The 25270-nt window shown below is 37.3% G+C and overlaps 1 protein-coding gene across 1 annotated transcript in view; it reads left to right on the plus strand.

Annotated features, from left to right (window-relative positions):
- The window catches only part of LOC108735583 (uncharacterized protein C05D11.1), a 102816-nt gene that overhangs the window by 53292 nt on the left and 24254 nt on the right, over positions 1 to 25270 (plus strand). The window contains exons 3-7 of the mRNA XM_025975520.1: positions 16208 to 16417; positions 16474 to 16596; positions 16653 to 16907; positions 17003 to 17269; positions 17327 to 17752. Coding sequence (XP_025831305.1) covers positions 16208 to 16417; positions 16474 to 16596; positions 16653 to 16907; positions 17003 to 17269; positions 17327 to 17752 — 1281 coding nt within the window. The remainder of the gene's footprint in view (positions 1 to 16207; positions 16418 to 16473; positions 16597 to 16652; positions 16908 to 17002; positions 17270 to 17326; positions 17753 to 25270) is intronic.

The following is a 25270-nucleotide window of genomic DNA, read 5'->3' on the forward strand; positions in this document are numbered from 1 at the left end:
TCTTTAATGTTCACACCGAAAGGCGTCTTTACTTCCGCGCAAAACTGCTTTAGTTTGTCATTGACTGCCGATTTTTCTCGAATGAAATAAGTCGATCGATACGCGGTAAAGTAATCTTTAAAAAGCACATAATACCGTTTCTTTCCGGGACATTCGATACTTATAGGGCCACACACGTCTGAATGTATTAATTCTCGTGCTTCACTTGCGATTTCAGTTCGTTTGCCGAAACTTTGTCTGTGACTTTTACCGAGTGCGCAACCATTACAAAATTCTCCACCGTCGGGTACTATTTTTCTCTCGTTTTTCAGAAAATTCTGTACGTGCCGTTTATTTTGAAGCGCCAGTCTTTCGTGCCATAATTGCAACGTATTATTTTCACTTGCAATAAGGGCGTTTTCCTGTAAAACTTTTTGCCATTTTCGTTCCATTGGTAATCGAAGAACTGTTTTTGAACGAGAGATAAACTTTCGTCGGACTTCCTATCGAACACACTTTGAAGCTTTTTCCACATTTCTTCGGCCGTTTCACAATTCATGAGGAGTTGTAACAGTTTGGATTCAACAGTGGTAGCGATAAGTTTTTTGCATTTCTGTCCATCTCTTCAGTAATTTTTCATGGTCAGCAACCCCTGCTTCTGGTTTGATTTCTTTACCAGTGCATACATCCAAGACCGAGCGGCATGGCCTAGAGGTTTAGACCATTGCTTAGCATTCGGGAGGACGCCGGTTCGATTCCGAGTCCGTCTGCCTTGGTCCAAGTTTTTCTGTGGTTTCCTTGGATCAATTAGGCAAATGCTGTGGCAGTAATATTTCACAAATAATTTTTCATTCTCTTCTGTCTTCATTTCGTCCGTCTCAACTTTCTCACCCGAACCGCCACCCACCCATTCCCACGATTCCTGAAAGCAGGCTGAAGAGGGCCTTCCGCCCTACCTTCCGGCGTAGTCCGGAGGGACTGCCCGCCCACCAGCATTACTGGCTGTTGGGAATGAAACAGCCAAAAGTTTTTTTTTACATCCAAGGCGTCTTCGCTGTTGAGTAACGTTTGGATCACAAAATGCCATTGATGCCAATTATCCGCATCTCGCAATCCTTTTAGGAATGCCGAAAGTTGCTATGAATTTAAGAAGGTTACTCAATAAGTAACATTGAATAAATTTAGTCAGTTGATCCTGGATTACTATCGTCGGGAAAATTTAGTTTGTTTCTAAGATAGTTAATAACATTAATTAATGTATCATTTTCTTCATTTGATACGGTAAATCGCAATGGATCATTAGAAGATGCCAAAGTTAAAATAATTAAGACGTTTTCGAATAATTCTCTAGGATTTTGATAATTGTTTACTATATATGTTAAGTTAGAGTTTGATTGCGATTGTTTAAGTTCAATATTTTCATCGAAACTGGGATTTTCTGTGTCGTGAAATATAAAGTTTACCTGTTTTATTTTATCAGAAGGGAAGAGAATTTCCTAAGTATGATTTTTATCGTTAAATTTTCCTACTACGGTCTTAGGTGTGTCATATGATCTTTCGTCCGTAAGAAATATATCATAATCAATACCCTGTGGTATATCAGCAACACTTCTTTCAAACATATTAATTTTTAATGAATTTTGAATTTCGGGTTCAATTTTGATTCTAGAAAGAGCATCCGCGTTTCTATTTAATGTTCCTTTTTTATAAATGATTTCATAACTGTACTGTACTGTACAATATGTCTTAAAAAATCCGTTTCTTTTTTGAGGAACTCACTTTTATCAACAGACGTGTGAAAACATTTCTTAAGCAGTTATGATATTGTAATGAAATAGCATTTTTAAAAATTGAATTTGGATGTATTCCGACCTGGTGAAAACCACTGGCAAGATCTAGAGTAGAAAAATATTGTGCGTGTCCTAAATTGTCAAAAATTTCGTGTATATTTGGGATGGGAAACTTATCCGGAATAGTAATTTTGTTCAAATTTCGATAGTCAATTACAATGCGCCATTTTTTTTTTCAGAGGCATCTGTCTTAGGCACTATCCAAATTGGACTTGAATAAGCTGAATGACTTGGTCTAATGATTTTTTGTGTTAAATGTTTCTGAATTTAGGAATTTACTTCTGCTTTATGATATTGCGGATACCTGTAGGTTTTTGAAGTTACCGGATTTTCATGTTCAGTTATTATCTCATGTTTAATAATAGATGTAAAAGTGAGTTCATCTCCTTCGAGATAAAATATATCAGCTAACTGATGACAAATATCTGATAGGGATCTTCTCTCTTCTTCGTTTAAATAGTTTACACGAAGATACGCATCTAATTTACTTGCGATTGTTATTACGATAATTTTGACAGCTTGCGATGTGTGCTAATTTGTCTGGAAATTTTTGAAGTATTACCTTATTAATTTGGACTGTTTGTTCCTTATTAGAAAGATTAATAAGACTTGTACAAATAACTTTATTGCTATATACCTTAACTAAGTATTCAGGGATTAATATTGTGTCGCTAATATTTTGCTTCGGAAGCATGCCTTCTGTAAAAGGTTCATAATTAGTCTTTATTTCAACAAATTTTTCGCAACGCGGTGCAATAATTACCGTATTTATTACTTTGACTTCTTTTTTTATTTGTAAAGGAATTGGTGCATAGTTACCATGGAATTCATTTTGATTGGATTGTAAATTAATAGCACATTGTAAATCTTGTAAAAAGTTAATGCCTAAATTAATTCCTGATACTTTTATTTTGTCGTTCCTGTCAATTTTATCTAAGAACGTTTCATGTGGTTTCAATAAATTCACGGCAGCTCCTGTATCAATAAGTAAAGTAACTGGTTGGTTCTTTATTTTTGTTTTAATAAAAGGTTATGTTTCTGCAAGAATTTTAATTTTGTTGGTGGAAAAACCGCCTAAATTTTGAAATGAGTTATTTATGCGGTCTGAATCGCTCAATTGAACAAACAATTCCCGTCTTGTTCTCCGATAAGTTTAAAGGTTTGGTCTGTTTGGGATATTCAATTTCGTGTTCAGATTCAGAATCTGTTTTTTTCTCAACTGTTTTTAGCGACTGAATTTTAGGATTTGAAAACCTCTTAAATGGTGTACCAGAAAAACTATGCTTTTGGTTTAAAGAGTTTGGCTTAAAATTAGAGGTACTTGGCTTAGGAGTACTTTCGGCGGAAGACTGCATGTTAGTTTTAAATTAATGGTAATTTGAATATTGTTTAGGAGAAATTTTGTGTATTTTAACTTCTGATTTTTATATTCCAAAAATTTTTGTCTTTCCTGTCTTTCTTTCATTTGTTTATCTATTTCATTCGCTAAACTAAAAGCTTTTTCTAATGTTACAGGTTTTGATGGTAAAACTGCTATCTCTAACTCGTAATTTATGTTACAGTTTTGGCTAATTTGTTATTAAATTCTGTAACAGCGACAATTTCTTCTTCTGATTCGTAGTCTTCTGTTGCGGAAACTACCAAGTTATCTCTAATAGGTGAAATTTTATTGTAAATGTCTTTAACGCTGCTGTTTACTTTGGGTCTATAACGAAATAGATCTCCTACTAAACTTTCAGTTTCTAAACCAAAATTATTTTCAAGGTAGCGTTTAATATCTGGCCATTCTTCTATTCTTTTAGAAGGAATAATTTTGCCTGCCCTACCAGTTAATTTTGTTATAGTCAGTCTAACGAAATACTGAGTATCGCCAGCACCGCAATTAATAAAAACAAAATTTACATTTCCAATAAACTGATGGAGAGGTATGTTGTCTCCATCAAACGTAGGAATTAGCTTTGCCAATTCCCTTCTTGAAAAGTTTCTTTCCTCGTTTGTGATCATGTTTTTCAAGTTTTCAAGTAGAAATTTATATAATTTTAGAAAAAGTAAAGGTATTTGTAAATCTGTACAGTTTGGTAAATTGGTTAATTAAAGGATCACCAACCTTGTCATTAAGATGCTTGCTATCTAGAGGTGCAAGTTCATGGGTCCTGAGCAGCAGGGCGAACAGGCGGAAATCCAATTTTTGATTTTCCCTTAGTCGGAATGTCTCCTGAAGGCGAAACCACTGCATTCCCGAAAAAGTTCACAAATCTGTTCGAGAAAAGTTCACTACTAAATTCCCTAAAATATTCACTGATCGCCTTTTTTGAAATTACGGAAAAGACGATCCTAATGACTGTGCCAACTGATACGATAAAAGTTCCAACAAGAGTTTTTAAAAAGAACTTTATTTTAAAAGTACAAGATAATGTTTATAAGGCCTAGTCTGAAGCTAGAGTGATTTAAATTTTCATAAAAGAATACAATATTGATAATATGTCTCCTAAGCATTTCTAAATAAAATGATAACTTACTATAGGTATGAAAAAATAGTGTCTTTGAAAGGAGTCTTCGTATTTAGCATGTAATATATTGTAATGTTCGTGGGTTTAACAAAATTAATTTAATTTATCAGAGCATCTTCCTTTAGTTACTAGGTAATAGATATTGCGTCGTCCTTCAGGCAGGCACAACAGTCTTTTTCTCTTCTGTACTTGGTCTTCAACATGTTCCAAACCGCCAAATCTGCGTTTGAACTTGGACGCGATACCACGGCTCATCCTTTGAAACACGGTGGGTCAGAGAATATTCTTTAGATATAACAAAGCGGTCTCGTCGGTTTTCTTGTGTCACTCCTGTTAACATGGGGGCCTTCCTTCATGAACTCTTCGAATGTGGGCTCGGAAGGAATAGTTCTTAATAATCTGGCCCTTCTCTTCATTTGCACCGGCGAATGGAGCCAAGCGATTAAAATGGACTATCTTCGGCTTCCTATTTGGAGTTTTCTTAATTCGATAGATCACGTCGTTAATCCTCATCAATATCTCATAGGGTCCTTCCCAATTCTGTTGGAATTTAGGTGATAGTCCACAGCGACGACGAGGATTATATAACCAAACAAGATCTCCAGTTTGGTAACCACCTGCTATAGCCTTGATTTCGTAGTGTACTTTTATCCTGTCACTAGCAATCTGCGTAAGCAGACGAACCTTTTTGTAGGTTGGTAACATAATTTTCTACAGGCAAGTCATCTCCTGGTTTACAGCCGAATTTGAGTTCACAAGGTAGTCGTAACTCCCTTCCGAAAAGGACACTGGCAGGTGTTTGGCCAGTCGTTTCGTGGAGAGATGAACGGTATGCCATTAAAAATAAAGGCTAATAGCTGTCCCAGTCCCTTTGGTGATCAGACACTACCTTGGAGAGATATTTAATCAAGGTCCGGTTCATTCGCTCAACCATGCCGTCCGATTGTCGATTTTTCTTTATTCGTAGGTGCTCGCATATTCCACGGAATATAAGGTGTCATCAATCCGTGGTAGTAGATAACTGTCTTTCTTGGTTACGTTGTTGAGCTGTTGGTAATCCACACAAAAACGGGTTGTCCCATCCTTCTTCTTTACCAATACTACCGGAGATGTCCATGGACTTGAGGATGGCTCAATTATGCCGGTTTCCTGCATTTCGTGGATTATTCGCTCTGCTTCTTCCTTTTTGGTCAGAGGCAATCGTCTAGGTCTTTGACGAATAGGCTGCGCATTACCGGTATTGATCTTGTGTTTTACCATGTTGATCCTTCCGCTACCATTCTTGTCAGTCTTAAAGACGTCGGCATTCTGACAAAGTAGATGTTGCACTTTACATTTCTGCTCACTGGTTACATTTCTACAATATCTGTCCATCACTCCACTTATTTTAACAGGTACTGTTTCAGAATTTACCTGCTGTTGACGTGGAGTACTTGGGGAAGGAGTACTTTTTACTTTACTTTACTTTACCTTTCCGGTTACAGCCTCCTGTCTATCTTTGTTGAAATAGAATTCTTCGCCATTCAGTGTGAGAACGCGTCTTCTTAAATCCATATCAAAATCGTATTTTTGTAAAACGCCCAGCCCAAGGATTAAGTCATCTTCAATATCTGCTACAAGCACTCGATGGTCAAAGACAGTCTTACCGATTTCAAGTGACACGTTAGCTTCGCCATGAACAACCGCTTTTTCTCTGTTTTGCCGTATGCAGAACCCACTTAGTTGACATGACCTGGTTAGAACCCTCGACTACGTTGGGTTTTACTATGCTCCTAGTGGCCCCAGTGTCGAAAAGAAACACGTATCTTCGTCCATTTATTTTTCCACGTAGGAGTTGACTGTCATTCTGGTGCTTCAAGATCTTCGTAAATGCGATAAATTCGGGGTCTGTTTGTCCGTGGGTCAACGTTTGCTCCGTTACGTCGACCCTATCTAATTTTCCTGCTGTTGACGTCGAGTACTTGGGGAAGTAGTACATTTCCTACATTGTCTCCTCGTATGACCTAGTTTGCAGCAATTCCAACATCTTAGCTTTCGAGTTTCTTTATCGAACTTGGAGATGATTCAGCAGGCGGTTTCTTTTAAAGATTCTGACGAATCTGTTTCTCCACACAGTAGCCGAACCCTTCCCTGTTTGCGATATGTTAAAGCTTTTCTAATAAACCGTTTTGGTGAAATACAGTATGAATTTATTAATTAAACATAACAAGTTAAAATACATTTGAACAGGAACAAGAATGAAGTGAAGTCCTTGGGAGGTGCAAACCGATTTGTATGAATTCGCAAGTCACATGAATTGACCGTTAAGAAAAACGTTCTAGAAAAATTCCCAGTCAATCGGGGGGATATTGATTTATAAACAAATAATAAACAGAACATGTATAAGTTTTATCTTGAATATGCCTTTTGTTCTAACACCCTCCCTAAAACTTTTACATCATTATTATCTAATTAATAAGATCAACAATATCATTTTTGCTTTTAAGTCCTAACATAGTTTTTAAATATACAAATCTTGGTTTCGGTAATGCTTTTGGGAATGTATCATGTAGTGAAACGATAGATTGATGATAAAGTTTATTATAGAATTATGATAACTTTACAGTTTCAATATTTAACCATCACCAGGAAGTGTTTTCGATTCAGCCGTCTTTTGTTGAATGCCTCCGAAATCCTTTTTTAATAATCATCCCATTTTATTATTATATTACGTCATTCATGACTGGTTCACGCAGGTTGATAATTCCATATTGATAAAGCCATACATAGGTAATAATCAGACGATGTTTACCATTTTGTCACGTACGGGTGACCGAAAGAAGTTTACTAATACAGGGGCCCTCAGAGGAAAATCAAACTATCGCTGATGTGATGAATATACTTTTCTTGGTAGCTTATAATCAGCAATCTGTTCACTGCTTCTTACATATTCCACGTTAAATTCATTTTTCACATAAGCATCGCGAATAAAATGGTATCTAACATCAATGTGTTTAGTTCTTTGGTGAAACTCAGGGTTTCTGATTAATTTTAATGCGCTTGTGTTATCAACAAATAAAGTAAAGTCAACGTCCATAATTTGACATTCATTAAATAATTTCTTTAGCCAAATCAGTTCTTTAGTTGCCGATGCTGCGCTTACATATTCCGCTTCTGTTGTTGATAAACACATTGTTGTCATTTACTTTGCCATGTTATGGCTCCATTCGCATATTTGCAAACAACACCACTTGTTGACCTTCGTGTTTCCTTATCACCAGCATAATCGGCATCACTAAAAGTCGCAAAATTACCATTTTTACAATACAGTATCCCTACATCAGTTGTGCCATTAAGATAACATAAAATTTGTTTTACAAGCATCCAATAGATTCGGTGGGTTTTTCTAGTTGTCTTGACACAACATTATAGGCAAAACTAATGTCAGGGCCACTTATTGTTAGTAAATAAATCACAATTGCCTACTGCCTCTCTATATGGTGCTTTACAATTTTCTTTTACACACAAACGTTTTAATAATTTGCAGACTCGTGTACTGCCATCACTAAAACCTTCAGGTTGATACATAGAAATGTTTTCTTTTAATTCGCCATATAGAAACGCGGTTTTTATGTCAAATTGTCCAAGACACAAATGTTCATTAGCCGTAATACTCAAAAGTAGTCTAATTGTATCGAATCGGACTATCGGACTACAAGTCTCATTGTAATCAATTTGTTCAGTTTGAGAGTATCCTTTCATGACTAAACGCGCGTTATATCGCTCTGAATTGTCTGAATTAATCTTTTTCGTATAAACCCATTTACTATTAATTATTTTTTGTTTTTCTGGCTTTTCTACAAGGACCCATGTTTTATTTTCGTGTAGTGAATTAATTTCGTCTTGCATCGCGTTTTTCCAAAAACTGCTCTTATTTGAACTTATTGCTTCGTTATAATTTGAAGGTAAGGCTTCTGCCAAGTATGTTATTAGACAACCGTAAAGATCAGTCGGTCTGATTGTACTCCTATCCCGCAATTGTCTTTGATATTTGTTTTCATTGGATAGTTGCAAACCCTCGTGCAGTTCTTCCTTTTTTATGTCATTATTACTATTTTCTTCAATTTCTTTTTCTATATGATTATCGTTAGTAATCCCTAAATTTTCGACGCTAACTGTTTCTCTAATTGTTTCTTCCGGTCCAAAAATAACGTCCCGGCTTAGAATAACATCTCTCATACTAGGAATATAAACACGATAGCCCTTACAATTATCAACATAACCTACTAAATAGCCTTTAACCGCCTTTTTATCTAGCTTTTTTCGTTTTTCTACAGGTACGTGAACAAAACACTCAGTACCAAAGATTTTAAAATGATCTACCTTAGGTTGTTTTCCATGCCACAATTCAGAAGGGCTTTTGTTTACTTGTCTATTCGGACCAGTCGCATTTAACACATGCACTGCTGTATTCATTGCCTCAGCCCACAAGAAAGAAGGCAAATTTGTTTTTGCATACATCATTGACCGAGCCGCCTCAACTACAATCCTATTTTCGCGCTCCGCAACCCCGTTTTGTTCCGGCGTGTATGGTACATTTACTGTATGCCTGATTCCTTTACTACCTAAGAATTTGTCTACATCCTTGTTTATAAATTCTTTTCCTCCATCACTGTGGATTTCTTTAATATTTTCTTTAAATTGATTTTCAATTTCTAAACAAAATAATTTTAATTTTTCAGCTACTTCTGACTTATGTGACATAAAGTAAATTTTCCGAAAACCTGAAAAATCATCTTTAAAGATTACAAAATATCTTTTTCTTCCCAAAGATTCAATTTTCATTGGACCGCAAACATCTGTGCAAATTATTTCCCTAATTTTATTAGCACGTTCAACTTTCTCATGAATACCTGATCTATGATGTTTTCCATAAACACATCTTTCACAAAAGACTTTTTTATCAGAAACTTCTACACCCAATTTTTTCAAAAAACATTTAAACATATCTATTGTTTTGATGACAAAATCTTTCATGCTACAATTGTAAATTTTCTGCCTTTTTGACATTTGATTCATTCATTTTATTTGTTAAATTACAAATTTTTGGCAATAAAACACACATATCTATTTTATAAAGATTTCCTGCATCAGAGCCTGTAGCAACAACACTTTTATCACGCATAAAAACACATTTCCTACCATTATCAGTGATCAAAAAATCTATTCCCTTTTTCGCAACTACTTTTACAGAAAATAGATTTTGCTTCAAATTCGGTACATACAAAAGATCATACATTGTCCCGTTTTCACTTTTGCTGCCTGCAAATGTTTTTATTTCTATATTACCTTTACCGTGTGCAGTCATCAAAGCTCCATCTCCTATGCGGATTTTTACTGGTTCCTCAAAAATTCTTGAAAGATAACAAACCATTCTCGATGACTTGTCTTATGGTCTGATGCTCCTGAATCAATCAGCCAAAAATCGTTGTCATTGTTTACTTTTTCTCCAATGAAAGTTAATTTTGTTGTTGAATTCCGCTGACAGGTACCACCTCCTGTTGTTTGAGAACTTTCTTGCCGTGAATTGACTTTGCCTCGGTTTTGATAACAATTCTTGCTTGTATGTCCTTTCTTTTTGCTCGTGTAACATCTAAAACAGTTCTTCTTCAAATATTCACGTTTCCCACAGTTATAACAACTAAGTCCTTGATTTTTGTCTTTTTCTACATTTTTTGTTTGCTTTCCCACTAATGCTGCAGACGACGGTTCTTCAGAGTTCTCTTGATCATTCACTCGTACTTCTTCAGTCATTAATCTTGCTGTCAAGTTTTCTAAATGTTTCTTTGATTCGTCAACAGAGTCTCACGCACTATGAAACTGATTAATTTTTTTCGGTAGAATCGACAAAATACGCGTTATTAACATACTTTTTGGAACTTCACCACCAAGGCTTTTTATTTTCGATGTTAACTGTTCAATTTTGGATATATTTTGCGCTACCGATTCACTTATTTTCCACTTGAAGTCAAAGAATTGTTTTTGTATTAATGATAAATTCTGATCTGATTTCATGTCGTATACTGTGTTTAATTTGTTGCACATTTCCCTCGCAGTTGTGCAGTTTAACAGCAAATCCGGCGGTTTTCTTTCCACCGATGTTACTATCAGTTTCCGTGCAGCCTTATCAGCTTTTAAAAATTTCTTGAAAGTAGCTTCATTTTCTGAATTTTCTTCTTCCTACAATGTACGCATTACGAACGCCATTTCAATCAGTTGTCTTGATCATTCAGTTTCTCAATTCTCACACTTGTCGACTCCATCTTTCCCGTAATTAATAATTCACAAACTTTTACTCAATATTCATCACTTTAGAAAATTTAACAGCCCCCAATGTACGCCAAATCTGGGTCCATAACCTGTTAAAGCTTTTCTAATAATAAGCCGTTTTGGTGAAATACAATATGAAGTTAAAATACATTTGAACAGGAACATGAATGGAGTGAAGTCCTTGGGAGGTGCAAACTGATTTGTATGAATTCGCAAGTCACGTGAACTGACCGTTAAGAAAAACGTTCTAGAAAAATTCCCAGTCAGTCGGGCGGATATTGATTTATAAACAAATAATTAACAGAACATGTATAAGTTTTATCTTGAATATGCCTTTTGTTCTAACACAGTGGGCCCGTTCAACAGTTTCGTACTCCAATGCACGAGTCAATGCATCCGCTAGCGTCTTAGGTCGGTCAAGGCGTATTCGTTGTTGAGTGTCACTGTCCGAAGTCCATCAGTAATTGCCTCCACTGCTAACCTTTCCATCAATTCTTCTGGAGTATTCGGATAGGCCAGTCGGGACAGTCTCCCAATATCGGCCTCGAATTCTTGTAGGGATTCGGTTGATTTCTGCTGACGGGTTTTCAGTTGGATGTGGTACACCGCTGTAAATGAGCCTCACCGTAGCGCATCTCTAACCGTTTTACCAACTGTTCATAGTCCGCCGATTCTCCACGAAGCGCAACGGTCAATGCAGTGGCTTTTTCTTCAGGCGCCCAGTTATTCGCCTTAGCAGCCGTCTCGAATTGCTTGTGGTATGTGGTCCATGAGGACTTTCTGTCAAACGTTGGTGGTTTTACTCGTGCTCTTGACTCTATACCGCTTCCTTGGCTGATTTGGCTGGCTTCATTGAGTGTACTAGATGCGCCAACATCCCCTCCGATTGGTTTTGTCTTTCCATTCAAAAACAATTCTTTCAGCACTTTTATCTTCTCTTCTGTTTCTTGAATATTCTTATTAAATTTTTCTTCCCATTTATTCTCCAATTCACGTTTCAAACTTTTACTATTTTCTTCCAATTTATTTTCCAAACTTTTACTATTTTTTTCTAATTCATGTTTCAAGCTTTTACTATTTTTTTCTAATTTTCCTAAACTTCTACTGTTTTCTTCTAATTTGCTTTACAAACTTTTCATCTTTTGCGACAATTCAGGATCATGGCCATCCTTTTTCAACGCCTCCGCAAGCCGCCACTGAAGTTCCGGTTTGTTACCGCTTGTCGCNTCCAATTATTTTTCCAATTTATTTTCCAAACCTTTATTGTTTTCTTCTAATTTATTTTCCAAACAAAGAACTTAAAACACTGTTAAATTATTACTAAACTTAGGTGATAAATTATTCTATTTATTTCACTACTGTTGATATATCACTATTCACTGCGCTATTTATTTCACTGCTATCACTGCCAATTTATTTCTCGATTCACTTCTGCAACGGTCAAATTATTTCTACTTTTCTCTGCGATCGCCTCTTCCTTTAAACACTTTTGCTTCCTTTCGGGAATCTTCTCGAATCGTCCGGAAAAGTTTCTTTTTCTTTGAACTGTTTACCTGCTTTCCCAGAACACAGGTACGACTCACACGTTTACAAATACGGCGCACATGAAGAAAGGCGCCCGCGGCTAGTCGGCGAATCGAACACGATTTTTGATAATAACATGAATATTAGCTACAGAATTAACATCCTATCGGTTGTAAAGGTTTTTTTTTTTTAATTGTTTAAGTAGCCACCATGCAAGACGACTGACTAATGAATGCCACGTTTCCGCGCCCCGGAAATTCTTCTGGTTTAAAATGATTGTTTGTTTATAGTCGTATAATCGACAAGCTGAACTCCATTGAAATCTGACACCGGGAACGTATATACATGCACAGTCTAACATTCGGCCATCCTGAACTCCAGTCTGTCCTCAGGCTGGTTGGCAATAATGGGAATTAATCATCTAATAAATGAAATACACACTAATAAATGAATCAATCTATATATTCCTTTATGTCATCAATATTTTAATCAGAGCTGCCAGTCAACCCTAAACTGACGCTGTGGAATACCATAATCGTCTTATTCAATCGCCATGAGCCTGGTGTTCCAAAACATCAATTATTTTGTTAGTAAGCCTGGTATCCCAAATGCAAACACTCTTATCTCGGTGAGTCTGGCATATTGAGATACTATCGGCATCTCACTAAATCTGCTTATAGGTGAGTCTGGCACATTGTGTGTGCAATTACCATCTCACTCTGTTCATTTATCATTTGTCTTGGTGAGCCTGACACATCAGAATGCAATAACCGTCTCACTCAATTTTCGGTGAGCCTGGCATTCCGAAATGTTATCTCTATCTCACTCTTTAATATCAACGTACCTTTTAAAACAATCCAGGGCTTCATTTTATCAACGGCAACTATTGTAGCCCTTTCTCTTCTAACATTGTCTCTCAAATCTTGGACCTCGTAACGATTCTTGTACAAGACTTTCGTTATTTTAAATGGTCCTTTAAACTTAGCTGTCAATTTCCTACTATCTCCAGTACTTGGATGAACTGTTTTTAAGACGAGTACCAAGTCATTTACTTTATACTTCTTTGTCAATGCTCTGATTTTATCGAATCTTTCTTTTTGTAGTTTCTGTCCTTCGGTTATACTAAGAACTTTTGATCGTAATTTTGGTAGATCAAGTCGCTCTAAATCTACTTGAACCTCGCTTAAAGTTCGAGCTTCGGAAACGTGCTTGGGCTTGTAGTTTGCCAAAACTTCAATTGATGTCATGCCTATCGATTTATTAAATGTGCAGTTAATAGCACTTTGAAACTTTTTGACGCAAGTGTCCCATTTAGCCTTAGCTTTGTCTGCAGATGTTGTGGCTAAAGCATTCAAAATGGTCCTATTATACCTTTCGCACTGGCCATTGCTTCGTGGAGTAGTTACGGCGTTTAATACATGTTTTATTCCATAGTTTTCGCAAAAATTTTTAAAACTCGTTGTTGTAAACGCAGTACCTTGATCTGTTATTATTTGAAAGGGGATTCCAAACAAATACATTAGTTCTAATAGGGTTTTAATGATATACTTAGTTCCGTGTGTTGTTGACCGGTTCCATGATAAGAAATTTAGTATAGTCGTCTACCATTGTTAATAAATATTTGTTTCCCTTTTTACTCTGAACAAAAGGATCCAAGTGGTCTACATGGATGGTATGGAAAGGTGTAGGGGTTTTTGTAATAGGGTGCATCATGCCTTGTCTCTTCCCTGATGGGTGTTTGTAATAAGAGCAGTTCAAACAAGACTTGATATATTTACTTACAAATTGACGCATACCAGAAAACCAATAGTTCTCTTGTATCTTTCGGAGAGTCTTCTCCAAAACAAAATGCCCTAATTCATCAGTTTACTTCAGTCCCTGAAGAAGGTCACTTTGTTACCGAAAAGTGCTTCGGACAACTACAGTGTCGTGTTTTGACGTTGGGGTTTTGAGCTTTTGTGTTTGTTCTACAACAACCGCCAAAGTTTTTCCAATCTTCATATTTCATCATGACATAATTTACAAATTTGCTACCTACAGCCTTTGGGCACCAAGCTAGTTCTCATCTTTCAATTTGCGATAAACCTTGCCGCTTTTCAACTTGTAATTTTCATAATATTGTTTATAATCATTATTGGGGGTGTTTTCTTCGAGAATTTTCTTGATCTTACATATCTCTTCATCTTGAAGCTGTGCGACAAGAATCCAATCGGCTGTGTTAAATGGTAGCGGCTTTGTTCGGGACTGGTCTGTTTGCTGAAATAAGCTACTACTTGCGACTTACTTTCTTCAATTCGTAACAGCTTTGCGTCAAACCCCAAAGTGTTCAGGTTTGGGTTGAATACAGAGAGTATTGGTCGTTTAGTCAGTAGTTTCTTGATTTTCATGACAGCAGTATGTTGGGTGCTACATCTCTATTCTCTATCGGATATCTCGTGGAATTATAATTTTCGGTTCACCACGACTTTACGTACCTTATATACCTTTACGTAGCAACTTTTGGCTTTGTCATTTTCAATTTGATTTCGGATGAGAAGTAGATTTTCATTAATACGTTTTCGACTTTTGGTAGTAGAAATTTTTGGCTAGGTTCGTGTTCATAATTCACCAGCTCCTTGGGTTTACTGAAGACGCACTGTTACTCAGGAATAGATTCAACCAGACCTTCCTTCAAATTTTTCCAGGAAATATTGGTGTTATCTTGATTCAAATACTATATATAAACATTGCCTTGTAATTTATTTCTCTACAAAAAATGCGAGTTTCATCGTCTATATCGAACATGTCACTTGTAGTGTCCACATTTCGCAACCACTTCTATACATTTTGTTTTGCGTCTAAATCGCCCCTCAAACACAGGTACACTATTAATTTTGTCTCGATTACGGTCCAACTTTGCACTTACAATTAGTTCGCATTATAATTTCTGTATTTTTTTCCGCAACTTTCTGTTTGTACGGTTCACATATTCACGTACCGAGTTACAGTTGGAATTAGAACTAAAACTAGATTTCGAACTATCAGATGTGGTACTGCTACTACTCGCAGAGAGAGCGCGTTTCCTTTTTTCCTTCTTTCGGCATTTTCTTTTGCAATTTTACTATTACGATCATTAATTTCATAAAGATTCACTTTATGGACAGAGGAGAGAACAATCCCACTTCTGGTTTGTTAGTTAAAAATAATACGTCGCAAATCAAAGTTAAAAGAGCTATCAAAGAGTACTTTTAAACCTAAAATAAAGTCTACGCTTCCAACATGTTGACTAGCAACGACATAATCAAACTGGTAGAGGATATTGCTTGTAGTGATTATTATTTAAGTATAATTTATTTATGCGAAGTTTAGCTCAGGATAGGAAAGAGTGGAGGTACGTGTCCAACCAGTCTTAGGACTGACGACCTTATGATGATGATGATAATTTATTAATCCTCGACCACTCAACAATTTTATTCATACATTTTTTGGTACCATAACCTGATATTCCCTACCTCTCGACCGTCTCTGGCGCCAGTTTACACAGCCTGCATATTTACTTCTCGCGTATTTGCGTGATGTCGCAAGCGCATTCTCATCGCACTGTCCATATGTAACCACCATGTCCACATATTCTGTATAGTAGTAACTTTGCCAATCGAAAAGTATCTTCGGAGTGCTGGCTACTACTACAATTGACTTGACTGTGTACCAGCTGTTGCGAAGGTCACGAATAAGTATGATTTCGTCATTTGACGCTTGCAGTAACGAAGGCCGATAAGATAACATGACTGCCTCATTGATAACTGTTCTCAATGATTCACGGCTTGTTAATTGGTTCATACTTTTTGTACTCCCTACCGTATGGCACCCTACACTGCCTCCAGATGTTATATTTAAAATATTCCTCAATACTGATCATAGTGTATATTACTATTTATCATTTTCCAATTGAATAAATGCCAAGTGAACAGTATAATTCTTATCAGTATTTTAGTAAAAGTTAGAAATGTTCGCAATTTTTTTTAAAAAGTTTTATTTCTACTATTGAATCCGTAGGATGAAGGATTTATTACCGAGATTCATCATGTAACTGAAGAAGGAGAAGATGCTGGTGTTGTGTACTGTGAAATGCAGGGAATAGAGAATTCTGGAGAGAGGAGAGTACATTTAGCAATGAGAAAAGCAATTTATCCAGAAAACTGTGGATATAGTGCAGAAACAGGAGGTAAAATGAAAAATTTGCGGGAATCTATCACAAATGCAAAAGTAATTATATCGTATTTAATACATAATCGAATGTAAATATTGTGCAATAATTATAGATCAAGGCATTCCATAAAAACTTTTACCGACCAGAAAATTTAAAAATAATAATTGCTGGTAAAATACAACATGATGATTTGTTTAAAGCATTAGCGCCAGTAGAACAAAAAATTTTATCAAAGGTGGGGTATTCTAAGGAAACTTAACTTTTTTTTTAAATAAACCTTTTTTGTCTTAGGGTGATCGAGGTCCTTTTCTAAGACCATGGCAATCTTCAATTCCTCCCTTAACCGAATCTCAAAAATTGTTTGTAAAGTATCCATCTGATGAAGAAGATAATGGAATTGTAGCAATGGCTTGGAGAGGACCAAGTGCAGTAAATGAAATTTATAAACTGAACGCTTGTTCCATTTTATTGAAGTATTTAACAGATTCATCTGTGGCGTTGTTGCAAAATGAATTTGTTGAAGTAGATGATCCTTATGCTAGTGAAGTAAATATCTTTTAATAACATACTATTTTCTTTTAATTTAACTATCGGCAATATTTTATTTATTTATCTTTAATTCGCGTATTATATTGTTGCAGGTTAATTTTGGAATCATAGAAAATTCGATATCGTGTATATACTTGATGTTTAGAAATGTCCCTTTAGAAAAAATTCCTCTTATTAGGCCGAAATTTGATGAAATTATGCAGAGAATAGTGTTATCAAAAGAATTAGATTGGAAACGCATAAAATTAATTCTTAAAAAACAAAAACTAGAATATCTAAGTAATCTGGAGAATTGTCCCCATAATTCTATTGTGGATATGATTATAGGTCACATGCTGTATGGAAATACCAGAGAAGATGTAAGTGTGAATATTTCCCTGATAGTTTAATTTAATAATGTTAATTAACTGCTTTAGTACGAACAACGATTGAACCCTCTAGGTGATCTTGAGAAGATGAACTTGGAGACACCAATATTTTGGTGTAATCTTCTTGAAGATTATTTTGTCGAAAATCATTGCGTTGAAATTCAGGCTTTGCCTAGCATCGAGGAAAAAGAGAAGATAAATGTAGAAGAAAAAGAGCTCGTGATGAATCGAATTAAAATGATGAGAGAGGATGGTTTAAAAAGAATGGGCGAAGATCTACTAAATGCAGTAAAATTTAATGAAAGAGAACCACCAGAAAATATGCTCACGTGCGTTTCTATACCGAATGTACATAATTTCAGTTTCCACGAAATTGAAAGGTACACTTCTGACTCGGACGAGGATCAGCCCATATTTCTCAAAGAAACTCCAGTTTGCACCTACTTTGACCATATAAAATCTTCATTTGTTTATGTAAGTGTATGCTTTCGGAAGACTAAATGTATAATAACCTAAAGTCTTAAGAGATTACCAAAACTACCACATCTAACAAATCAGAATGTTGTAATTGACTACATTATTTCGAAGTTTATTACTTAAAAGGTTAATTATTAAACATTTTTCTTTTCAGTATATTCTATAATTTGATTGTGTAAAGACCCAAACGTAAACAATCTATTGCCTGTTTTATTTGTAAAATTTCTTTAAAAATGGGTAAAAAAATAATAAGACAATTTTAATATTTGAAATAAAATTAATAACTCGTCTATGTTAAAGTAGTAATCTGTAGCTTACTGTATTGAAACGTATTATTTGGGTTGCAAATACAAGTAAACTGGTGAACATATTGTCTATAAGGCGGTCCATTTTTGGTAGGAGTAATTTTTCACCTTGAGCTCTTCGACTTGTTGCATCATGTGACATCAGACCCTAAATTTTACGTTTATTTTGGTGGCTGATTGACTATTGACTTTAAAATTTTAAAGGTCGTAATGTTGATGCTTTGACGAAAAGACTAACCATAAAGCTTCCTTTAAGTACAATGTGCATTGTGCTACCACGTGGTTATTTTTGGGTTTTCCATGCAATTTATCCATTTGCCACTTCTTTGGCAAGCTTTAATGCTTTATCATTGAGTGTCAATTTGCAGGTTTTATGCACATGTATGCAAGCAATTCACGATTTCTATCGTCGTTATTGATTGACCCAAATTAGGTTAACTGTCGGAGTTAGGCCAAACTGCTAGATTTTACATTTAATCCATATGAATAACTATAATATAAATACTGTGAAAATATTTCGAGTAAATAGCCTTGGAAATAGACTCATCTTCTTCTGACTATTAGCCTCGCAAATAGACCATAGTCACATCATCATCATCATCATCATCATCATCCAGCTTCAGTATCGCAAATAGAATGGAGATTGGAAACTGTATCTGTAAGCGTCACGCACGCTACACGTCAGTTATGTCTGTCTTAATAGCGAGTCTAGTGGTTTCATACCAGGACTCTGCAATTAGTATTGCTCTTGAATGAGCTCTCAGAAGGGATGCAGAAAAAGTCCGCGCTTAATGTTCAGGATGTCATCAGTATCCCTCTACCTACATTCTTTCTCACTCAGGCTAGTCACCAGATTGTTTATAACAAGGCTCTAGATGATGGTTAATGACTCCGCTGCGGACAGCTTGAGATAGCCTCTATGTGCCAGCTGTCGGGTATATTGCTCGCTCAATCAACTAGCATTGAGGGTGCTTCGTACTTTCTAAGAAAATTTTTGATGACACCGTTTGAAATGTGGTTGAACTCACCCTTCATGTCCATAAAGACGACGATAGCGAAACCACTGCTATCCAGTTGGGGTTGGATCAACTGTTTTACTTTGTGTAGGGAGTTTCAGTAGAGTAACTTGCTCTAAAGACATGCTGATCTGTGCACAGTAACATCTATAAATCTATCGAGAAGCCTCTGCAGTTTTTAACACGAACGATGTTATGGTAATTGGACGCAAATCCTTTGTTAACGTATATCCAGGTTTTTGAATAATAACTATTCTAGTACCCTGCAAGATAGCAGGAATATGCTCGAACAGAGCGGGGCAGACCATCGTGGAGCCATCATGAAGTGTATTGGGTGCATTCCGTTTGGTCCAGGTGATTTATACTGTTGCAAAGACTTAATGGCCTGTTTTATTTTCTCTGGAGTTGCTGTGTAGTTTGCATTCATTGTGTGTGTAGAATTGGGTAATAGAAGATGATCACTTGAACTAAGAAAAGTTAATACCAAAATCGGTTAGTAACATGTAACTCATGCGTATTAACAAATATGGTTGTTGGTGGTCAGTTTGTGACGTGAAAATGAAATCAGTGTTTTCAGTATGTTTTTGTGTGTTTGGGCACACGTGTGCGTGAACGGCTTATCAATTCGCCGCGGTCGCCTTTCTTCATGTGCGCCGTATTTATAAATGGATGTGTCTGCGTTCTGGGAAAGCAGTTAAACAGTTCAAAGAGAAAAGAAACTATCCGGACGTTTTCCAGAGGGTTCCCGAAAGTAAACAAAAGAGTATAGAAAGGAAGAGACTATCGCCGAGGAAGAGAAATAAATTGACAGTGATAGAAGTGAATTAAATAGCACAGTGAGTAGTGATATATCAACAGTAGTGTAAATAAATAGAATAATTCATAACCTAAGTTTAGTAATAATTTAATAGTGTTTTTAAGTTCTTTAATAATTAGTGTAAATAAATAGTTTTTGTCGTTATCAGTCTTAGAAGTTAATGTTGTTAAACCCACGAACGTTACACCCGGTGTCAAGTGTGGGGTTGAGTAAAAGACATTACAATGGCAAAGAAGTTGTACGAATTAAAAGTAGCCGAGTTAAGAAGAGAATTGGAAGAACCATGATCCTCAAAACGTTCATTTTCGAAGACCAATTGTCGCAAATGACGAAAACTTTGGAAAGCAAATTAGAAGAAAACAGTAAAAGTTTGGAAAATATATTGAAAGAAAATAGTAAAAGTTTGGAAAATAAACTGGAAAAAAATAGTACAAGTTTGAAACGTGAATTGGAAGAAAAATTTAATAAGAATATTCAAGAAACAGAAGAGAAGATAAAAGTGCTGGAAGAATTGATTTTTAATGGAAAGATAATGGCGCATCTAGTACACTCAACGAAGCCAACCGAATCAGCCAAGGAAGCGGTATAGAGTCAAGAACACGAGTAAAACCACCAACGTTTGACGGAAAGCCCTCACGGACCACATACCACAAGCAATTCGAGGCGGCTGCTAAGGAGAATAACTGGGCGCCTGAAGAAAAAGCCACGGTGTTGACTGTTGCGTTTCGTAAAGATGCATGTGACATTTTGAACACCCGGAAGAATTGGCGGTTATGAACAATTAGTAAAACGGTTACAGTTGCGCTACGACGAGGCTCATTTAACAGCGGTGTATCACATCCAACTGAAAACCCGTCAGCAGAAACCAACGGAATCCCTACAAGAATTCGAGGCCGATATTGCGAGACTGTCTCGACTGGCCTATCCTAATACTTCAGAAGAATTGATGGAAAGGTTGGCAGAGGAGGCATTTACTGATGGACTTCGGGACAGTGACACTCAACAACGAATAAGCCTTGACCGACCTAAGACGCTAGCTGATGCATTGGCTCGTGCATTGGAAAACGAAACTGTTAAACTGGCCTATAGCAAACAGGGAAGGGTTCGACTATTGTGTGAAGAAACGGATTCGTCAGAATCTTTAGAAGAAACCGTTTGCCAAATTATCTCCAAGTTTCGATAAAGAAACTCGAAAGCTAAGATGTTGGAATTGCCGCGAACTAGGTCATACGAGGAGGTAGTGTAGGAAAAGTACTCCTTCCCCAAGTACTCGGCGTCAACAGCAGGTAAATTCTGAAACAGTATCTGTTGAAATAAGTGGAGTGATTGATAGATATTGTAGGAATCTAACCAGTGAGCAGAAATGCAAACTGTAACATATACTTTGCCGACGTCCTCCAGACTGACAATAATGGTAGGGGAAGGACCAATATCGTAAAACACAAGGTCAATACCGGCAATGCGCAGCCTATTCGTCAAAGACCTAGACGATTGCCCCTGACCGAGAAGAAAGAAGCAGAGTGAATAATGCACGAAATGCAGGAGACCGGCATAATTGAGCCATCATAAAGTACATGGACATCTCCGGTAGTATTGGTAAAGAAGAAGGATGGGACAACCTGTTTTTGTGTGGATTACCGACAGCTCAACAACGTAACCAAGAAAGACAGCTATCCACTACCACGGATTGATGACACCTTGGATATGCTTTCTGTTTCGAAAATGTTTTCTACACTCGATTTAAGAGCAGATATTGGCAAGTTGCTTTAGATGCTGCCGACAAGGAAAAGACCGCATTCTCGATCGGCACGGGCCTATGGCAGTTTACAGTTATTCCTTTCGGGATATGCAATGCCCCGGCGAAGTTCGAAAGGTTGATGGAGAAAATCTTGAGTGTTCAAATTGGAAAGACCTGTTTGGTATATCTGGATGACATCATAGTGATTGGAAGCACCTTTAATGAACACCTGCAGAATTTGCAAGCGTTATTCCAGCGGTCACCTTTTACGCGAAGAAGTTTCTTACTTGGGACATGTTTTATCAGCGGAGGGCGTGGCCGTGGATCAAGAGAAGATAAAGGCCGTGACGGAATGGCCAGTGCCTGAAAATGTCCACGTCATAAGAAGCCTCTTGGGATTGTGCACGTATTATCGTCGCTATGTTTATGAATTCGCCAATATCGCCAAACCTTTGGATTCGGATTGTCAAACGGCATTTGAGACTTTGAAGCAGGTTTTAATCACAGCCCCCATACTGGTATATCCTCGGCCCAATGGAATGTTCATTTTGGACACCGACGCCAGCAATGTGGGAATGGGAGCCGTTCTTTCGCAGTTACAAGATGGCCAAGAGAAGGTAAGCGGCTATTTTAGTAAGACCTTATTAAAAGTCGAAAGACACTACTGTGTCACCAGGCGAGAGCTTGCTAGCTGTAGTCAAAGGTGTAGAACATTTCTATAAATACCTATATGGACGAAAATTCACCCTACGCACCGATTATGTAGCTTTAAAGTGGCTTCTGAATTTCAATAATCCGGAGGGCCAGGTAGCTCGATGGATTGAGAGCCACCGGCTTGGAACCGGACACAAGAATGCCGATGCACTTTCCAGAAGATCTTGTGAAACAGACTGCAAGCAGTGTGATCGAATAGAAAATAATTAAGAGGCAATACGACGCGTCACGGTAATCGATGACGAGTGGTTACCTGAAAATGTAAAACACGACCAAAAAAACGACCCGGACTTGAAGAAGGTGATGGAATGGAAAAGAGACGGAAAACGACCAACGTGGCAACAAATTTCCTCCTGTACCCAAATACTAAAATCGTTATGGGCTCAGTAGGACTCAATGGTTTTGGAGGATGACATCCTGAAGCGTGTTGTTGAAAGTCCAGATGGAGAGGAAGATGGGAAGCAACTGGTTATTCCTCGAAACAAGGTTTTGCAGTATCTTCATGATGGATCATTTGGTGGCCATTTCGGAGTAAATAAGACGCTTGGGAAAGTTCCGGAGCGATTTTATTGGGTGAACTGTAAGGAAGATGTCAAGAATTGGTGTAAGAAGTGTACCACCTGTGCCGCGAGTAATGGACCACAGAAAAGGCTAAGTTCGCCAATGCGTCAATACAATGTCGGTGGCCCCTTCAAACGAATCACAATCGATGTGGCGGGTCCATTCCCAGAGTCCGAGAAAGGTAGCAAGTACATCGTGGTCGTTATGGATTATTTTACCAATTGGGTTGAAGCCGGACCAGGAGTCGGAAACCATAGCTGAGGAGCTGATGAAAGAGTTGATGAGTCGTTTTGGGGTGCTCTTGGAGTTGCACTCAGACCAAGGGTGGAATATGCGAGCTCCTAGAAATAAAGATAGTGTCTGATCACCAAAAGGACTGAGACCGCTATTTGCCTCTATTTTTAATGGCATACCGTTCATCTGTCCACGAAACGACTGGCCAAACACCTGCCAGTGTCCTTTTTGGAAGGGAGTTACGACTACCTTGTGAATTCAAATTCGGCTGACCGGGAGATGACTTGGCTGGAGAAGATTATGTTACCAACCTACTACCTATGTTCGTCTGCATACGCAAATTGCTAGTGACAGGATTAAAGAAAACTACCATATCAAGGCTACAGCAGGTGGTTACCAACTGGACAACCTAGATTGGAGGATCGTACGGAACATAATCGAAGTCCTGTTCCGCCGTACTGGAATGAACATTTTGGTTTGCAGTAATAACGCGAATCGGACTAATCCTGAGAAGACCGTGGACTGTTACTTTTATTCCCGGAGCGGATGTCATGAAGGCGAGAACTGCAGATTCCGGCATGATCCTGCGAAACGGAAAATAAAAATGTTTCGGGACGAAACATCCTTAAGGAGGGGGCAGTGTAGCGACCACGAATGTGTTTGTGTGCGATAGGGCGCACGTGTGCGTGAACGGCTTATCGATTCGTCAAGTAGCCGCGGGCGCCTTTCTTCATGTGCTCCGTATTTGTAAATGTGTGTGTCGTATCTGCGTTCTGGGAAAGCAGTTAAACAGTTCAAAGAAAAACAAAATGATCCGGATGTTTCTAGAGAGTTCCAGAAAGGAAGCAAGAGTATTTCAAGGAAGAGACGATCGCCGAGAAGTTGTTTGAGGAACTCACGGAGATCTGCTGTAAATTTTTCCCAGATTACTTTTCTGATGTATCTTTTTTATTGACGTTCTTTGGCACAGCGCCCTTATTTCAAACCGCTACTATCTTGGGAAATTCTTTCAGGAACTCACGGAGATCTGAGACACTTATTAAGCCTTGCACTGTCCACAAATGATACATTTGTGTGCGCTCGACGTTTGCCCCTATGAAGGATAACTGAGGCGCCTTTGTTGCGGTGCAAGTTGATTTGAATTATTAATAGCGGCGATAGAGCCGTTAGCACGTTTACCTCATCGTTCTAAATTTTGTCTTGTTTCAGTATCCTGTGTGTCGCCTCAAAAGTGAGACTCTGCGAGCTGCAATACAAGAACATACTTATCTGTATAATACATATTTGAATAAACTTCACTCCCCAGCCTTAAGTTTTGACCCTTCATATTCTAGGGTGATCTTTGCAAATCCTTCTAGGCCTCATCGGAGGCCACTTTGTTTGATTTGATTTTGTTACCGATTTGCTTTCCGAACTGATATTTTTCGTCCTTACTGTCAATGCTCCTGTTTTCCCTCATTTTTATTAAATGTTCTCCTAATTGTGTTTCTGCTTAAATGGCCAAGAGTCATGCATAATTTTGACAAACTTTACTTGCTGAAATTGTACTGCAGAAAACCGATCACTCTGAATTTCATTACGTACAGATTGTATGCCCCAAAAATAATTTGTGAAGGTTTGCATCTGGTCGTGACTTATCGTGGATATCAAAACAGCTTGAGCTTGAATTTTTTGCATCTCATTCCTTCCATTTTGATGTTGATCGGTTTGCTGGTTCGTCTTCTGTTTTATCAGTAACCGTTTAAAAATATTCAGTTTTCAACAGAATTGTTACAATGAATTTCTACTGTAAGAAATTAATGACGAAACTCGAAAATCTGAATAAGCTTTCTCGACGCGTTATACTCTACGTATCTAACCTACGCCAACGTAACTGGGCCCATGTCCCTGTAAGTGAGAAAGCAATAATATGTAATATTTCATTGAAAACGTGTTACTTGGGTGGTGAATACAAGTAGTCTGGTGAATATATTGTTTAGGTTGGTTTAAGGATATCTAACGTAAATTGTGAATGTTTTCTTGGAGCGTGAAACATACATGTAATATGTATTTTAAACGTACAGTTACAACTAATAAAAGTTTATCTATTAATGTAAAGGGAACATAATATTAACTTCTTAAACCATGCAA

Source organism: Agrilus planipennis, unplaced genomic scaffold, assembly GCF_000699045.2.
Source record: "Agrilus planipennis isolate EAB-ADULT unplaced genomic scaffold, Apla_2.0 scaffold116, whole genome shotgun sequence".
Taxonomy (NCBI): domain Eukaryota; kingdom Metazoa; phylum Arthropoda; class Insecta; order Coleoptera; family Buprestidae; genus Agrilus; species Agrilus planipennis.